Below are 5,685 nucleotides of genomic sequence, written 5' to 3'. Positions count from 1 at the left end.
CCCCATTTCCCCCCTGCCCCCCGGTGCCCCCCATCCTCCCATTGCCCCCCTTGCCCCCCATTGCCCCCTGGCCTTCCCCATTCATCCCCCTGCCCATTTCCCCCAATACCATTTCCTCCCCACATCCCCCCATTGCCCCCCTCCCCCACTTGCCCCCCTGCCCCTCATTCCCCCCTTGTGCGTGCCCCTGCCCCCATATCCCCCCACCCCCATACTTCCCCCCATACCCCCCCTTCCACCCTCTGCCCCCATTGCCCCACCTCCCCTGACCCATCCCTCCCCATTTCTCCCCCTGTCCTATTTCCCCCATTCCCCCCCATATCCCCCTTCCCCCCCATTTCCCCCTTTCCCCCTTTCTCCCCTGCCCCCTATTTCCCCATACCCAATTTCCTCCCCACATCCCCCCATTGCCCCCCTTGCCCCCCATATCCCCCTCCTCCCCATTCCCCTGCCCCCCATTCCGCTATTTTCACCCCTGCCCCCCATTGCCCCATGTCCCCACACGAACTCAACATCCCCATTCCCCTAGCACCACACACAATTACCCACCCCACTTTCCCACCCTTTCTCCCCCTGCCCATATCCCCTTTCCCCACTCACCCACATCCCCCATTGCTCCCATCCTCCCATTGCCCCCTTACCCCCATTCTCCTTCTGCCCCCCATATTCCCCATGCCCCCCATTGCCCCCTTCCCCCCATTCTCCCCTTGCCCCCCATTTGCCCCCATTCTCCCCCTGCCCAGATCCCCCTTCCCCCCCATTGTCCCCCATGCCCCCATTTCCTACCTTACCTCCCGCATTCATCCCCTGTCCCCTATTTTCCCCCATTCCCCCCACTATTCCCCCTTGCCCCCCATTTCCCCCTTTCGCCCCTTTCGTCCCCCTGCCCCCATTACCCCCCAATTACCCCCCATTCCCCCCTTTCCCCTCCATTCACCCCAATAGTCCCACCTCACGATCCGCCCTCCTCCCCTTGACCCCCATCCTCCCCATTCTCCCCCTGTCCCCTATTTTCCCCATTCCCCCCATATCCCCCTGCCCCCATACCCCCCATTGCCCCCTTCCCCCCATGCACCCCCCTGCCCCCCCATTTCCCCATATACCCCATTTTCCACCCCACATCCCCCCATTGACCCCCTTCCCCCATTTTGCCCTCCCTGCCCCTCATTCCCCCCATTCACCCCCTGCCCCCCATATCCCCCCACCCCCCATATCCCTCCTTCCCTCATTCACCCCCTTGGCCCCCCATTGCCCCCCTCCTCCCCATTACCCCCCACCCCCCTACCCCCCCTGTCCCCATGTCCCCCATCCCCCATTGCTTCCCCATTCTCCCCATTGCCCCCCCTGCCCCCATTACCCCTCTTCCACCCTTTCTCCCCAGCCCCCCATTGCCTCCCCTCTCCTTTCCCCCCCGCCTCCTGACCCCCATTCCTTCCCCATTCTCCCCTGTTCCCCCTATTTTCCCCCATTCCCCCATATCCCCCTGCCCCCCATTACCCATCCCCCCTTCCCCCCCATCACCCCCCTGCCCCCATTTCCCCATATACCCCATTTCCACCCCACATCCTCCCATTGACCCCCTTACCCCATTGCCCCCCTGCCCTCATTGCCCCCCAGTCCACCCCTGCCCCATATCCCCACCCCCCCATATCCCCCATACCCCCCCATCACCCCCTGCCCAACTGATAGTAATGCCCCCCTAGTCCGTCCCCATGTACCCCCATCCCCCATTCTTCCCCCTGTGCCCTCTATTCCCATTCCCCGCCATTTCTTCCCCGCCCCCATTTCCTCCCCTTCCCCTCCTTTCCTTCCCCCGCCCCCCGGATACCCTCAGTCCTCCCGATTGCCCCATATCCACGCCCAACCGCTTCCCCTCTCCCCCCATTACGCCTCCCCATTTCACCCCTTGTCCCACTGCGCCCTCCAGTACTCTTAGGCGGCTCCATCTCTACAAGCGCTGCCCTGCGTCCCCCATCTTTCCCCCTGTCCCAATTGTCCCTTCCATGCCCCTCATTTTCCCCTTCCCCTCCCTTTTTCTCCCTGCCATGCGGCCCATTTGCCCCCAGCATCCTCCCCATTGCCCCATATCGCCCATACCCCCTCAATACCCCCATACCCCCTCCATCCACACATCTGCTCCTCTCCTGTCCTCCGTACCCCCCCCGGTACCATCTCCTCCCCCCATCCCCACCGAGGTGGCTGCCGCTATAACATCATCTCATCGCTCCCCATGTCACACCGCCTCAGCCCCCCATGTCGATGCCTCTCTTTTGGTTCGCCCTCCTATTTCTTTTACTGCCTCCCCCCCTATGTGCTAGCTCCCCCTGCTTCCCCCATTACCCCCATTCCCCCCTTCCCGCTCCTCAATGCTCGCCATCCCCTGCCCCCCACTTATAGCCCTCCCATTCTATCCTACTCATTGGCCGCCCCTTCCATCCCTCCTCCGTTTATCCGCCTCTCCCTACATGGTCCTGCCGCTCGATTGCCTCGCCAATGACTCGCTCCCCATTTGACCCCCTGCCCCCCCAGCTGTTCCTCCCCTTCCACCAGCTCCTTATACATCTCACTTGAGCCCACAGTCTCGACTTTCCCCTCTATCTCGTGGATCCCTGCTCCATCTCCCCGTCCTACTCTCCCCCCATTCTCCCCCCTTTCTCCCCTGCCCCCATTGGCCCCCCTTCCCCCCATTGACCCCCTTGCCCCAGTATCCCTCCTTCTCCCCTTCCCCCCTGCCGCCCCAATTCCTCTCATTCACCCCCCTGCCCCCCATTTCCCCCTTCCCTCCCAATTCACCCCCTGCCCCCCAATCCCCCCTTCCTCCCCATTCCCCCCTGCCCCCCCATCCTCCCCTTCCCCCCCATTCACCCCGCTACCCCCCATTGCCCCCCTCCTCCCCATTGCCCCCCCTGCCCCCATTTCCCCCCACCCATATCCCCCTTCCACCCCATTCCCCCCTGCCCCCCATTCCTTCTCCTTTCTCCCCTGCCCCCATATCCTCCCATACCCCCCCCCATATCCCCCCATATCCCCCCCATACCCCCCCAATGATCCCCCCCATATCCTCCATACCCTTCCCATATCCCCCCATGATCCCCCCATACCCCCTTATCCCCCCCTGCCCCCCATATCCCCCCATATTCCCGCGCAATCCCCCCAGTATCCTCCCCCATATCCCCCATACCCCCCCTACCCCCCCATTCCCCATATCCCTTCATACCCCCCCATATCCCCCCACACCCCCATCCTCCCCCCATACCCCCCTTCATATCTCCCCATACCCCATTACCCCCCCATATCCCCCCATATCCTCCCCCCACCCCCATATCCCCCATATCCCCCCATACCTCCCCCATATCCCCTACCCCCCATATCCCCCCATACCCCATATGTCCCCCACACCCCCATACCACCTCCACGCTCCACGCACACTCAGCTCCTGTGTCCGTACCCCCCCGTACCCCCGTCTCCTTGTGTCCCCCACCAGCGGCTCCGTCTCGGTGGCTCCATCCGGTACCAGACACCGGGCCAAGAACCGGGCCCTGCTCCTGGTCTCACCCAGGTTACTGAACTTGGCCAACCCGCTGGGCAGCAGGCACACGTTGGCGCTAACGAACGTGAAGCGGCGGCCATCTTGGCGGCCATCTTGGCAGCCATATTGGCAGCCATCTTGGCGGCGGCCATCTTGGTGGCCATCTTGCCAGCCATATTGTCGGCCATCTTGGCGACCACCATCTTGGCGGCCATCATGGCGGCCATCTTGTTGGCCATCTTGTCGGCCTTCTTGGCGGCCGTCTTGGTGGCCATCTTGGCGGCCATCTTGGCGGCCATCTTGCCAGCCATATTGTCGGCCATCTTGGCGACCACCATCTTGGCGGCCATCTTGGCAGCCATCATGGCAACCACCATGGCGGCCATCTTGTCGGCCATCTTGTCGGCCATCTTGGCATCCATCTTGGCGGCCATATTGGCGTCCATCTTGGCGACCACCATCTTGGCGGCCATCTTGGCAGCCATCATGGCAACCACCATGGCGGCCATCTTGGAGGCCATCTTGTCGGCCATCTTGGCGGCCATCATGGCAGCCATCTTGGCGTCCATCTTGGCGGCCATCTTGTCGGCCATTTTGGCAGCCATCTTGTCGGCCATCATGGCGGCCATCTTGGTGGCAGCCATCTTGGCGGCCATCTTGTCGGCCATCTTGTCGGCCATCACCTTGACAGCCATCTTGTCGGCCATCTTGTCGGCCATCATGGCGGCCATCTTGTCTCTCCCACGGCGTCACCGGGGCGGCTCCGGTTGCCGACGGTGAATAGTGATAACCAAACTCCCTTCGTTTGGCTTGAGCCGGTAACCAAAGCAATAAACCCAATAGGGCCAATGGGATGAACAGGACCAATAGGAGCAGCAGAACCGAAGCCGAGGCCGCCGTGATGGCCATGGCCGCCATGGGGTGACGGCGGCGCCGCCGCTGGGCCGTGGTGGGTTGGAGATCCAGGAGGTGGTTGAGGGTGGAATAGGCCGGGAATAGGAAAAACTGAGCCACCGAGTTCAGGGCTGAGAGCCAGCGCGATGGGAACGGGGGGGTGGGCTGCATCGGGCCTGGGGGTAAAGGGATATTGGGGGGTATAATGGGGGGCAATGGGATATGGTGCGGGTCTATGGGGGAATACAAGGGGATATGGGGGGTTAATGGGGGCAAGGGTGGGGCTTGGGGGCTTAAAGGGGGAGATGGGGTAATGGGGGGGCGCAATGGGGATGGGAACGGGGGTGGGCTGCATCGGGCCTGGGGGGTAAAGGGATATGGGTTAATCGGAGGGTCAAGGGGTGTGGGGCTGGGGACTTTAAAGGGGAGAGATTAGGGTTAATGGGGGCAATGGGATGGGAACGGGGGGGTGGGCTGCATCGGGCCTGGGGGGTAAAGGGGATATGGGGGTTAATGGGGCATTGGGATATGGGGGCTATGGGGAACAAGGGGATATGGGGGGTTAATGGGGGCAAGGGTGTGGGGGCTGGGGTTAAAGGGAGGAGATAGCGGTTAATGGGGGGCAATGGGTGGGAACGGGGGGGTGGGCTCATCGGGCCTGGGAAAAGGGGGATGATGGGGTTAATGGGCAAATGGGATGGAACGGGGGGTGGGCTGCATCGGGCCTGGGGTAAAGGGATTATGAGGGGAGTTAATGGGGGCCAAGGGTGTGTGGGGCTGGGGGCTTAAAGGGAGAAGATAGGGTTATGGGGGCAATTGGGATGGGACGGGGGGTGGCTGCATCGGCCTGGGGTAAAGGGGATATGGGGGTTAATGTGGCGGCAATGGGGATATGGGGGTCTATGGGGCGAAACAAGGATATGGGGGGTTAATTGGGGGACAAGGGTGTGGGGCTGGGGGCTTAAAGGGGAGAGATAGGGGTTAATGGGGGCAATGGGATGGGACGGGGGGGGCTGCACTCGGCGCTGGGGGGTTAAAGGGATATGGGGTTAATGGGGGCAAGGGTGTTGGGGCTGGGGGCTTTTTAAAGGGGGGAGATAGGGGTTAAATGGGGGGCAATGGATGGGAACGGGGGTGGCTGCATCGGGCCTGGGGGCGTAAAGGGGGATATGGGGTTAATGGGCAATGGGATCTGGGAATGGGGGGGTGGGCTTGCATCGGGCCTGAGGGGATAAGGGATTATGGGGTTTAATGGGGAATTA

General features: G+C 62.6%; 1 protein-coding gene across 2 annotated transcripts in view; it reads right to left on the bottom strand.

The window, feature by feature from the left end:
* LOC107307456 overlaps positions 1-4,377 on the bottom strand; it is a 7,114-nt gene extending 2,737 nt beyond the window's left edge. Inside the window, exon 1 of one of the 2 annotated variants that reach the window (XM_015850962.2) lies at positions 3,459-4,377. In XM_015850962.2, the coding sequence (XP_015706448.1) occupies positions 3,459-4,260 (802 nt within the window). In that variant the 5' untranslated portion in view covers positions 4,261-4,377. Of the gene's footprint in view, positions 1-3,419 lie in introns of both variants that reach the window. The other variant, XM_015850963.2, reaches the window with a different exon arrangement.
* Between the last annotated feature and the right edge of the window lie 1,308 nt (positions 4,378-5,685).

Source organism: Coturnix japonica, unplaced genomic scaffold, assembly GCF_001577835.2.
Source record: "Coturnix japonica isolate 7356 unplaced genomic scaffold, Coturnix japonica 2.1 chrUnrandom607, whole genome shotgun sequence".
Lineage (NCBI taxonomy): Eukaryota > Metazoa > Chordata > Aves > Galliformes > Phasianidae > Coturnix > Coturnix japonica.
Note: the sequence above shows the minus strand (reverse complement) of the source record. Positions and strands in the feature narration are given on the sequence as shown.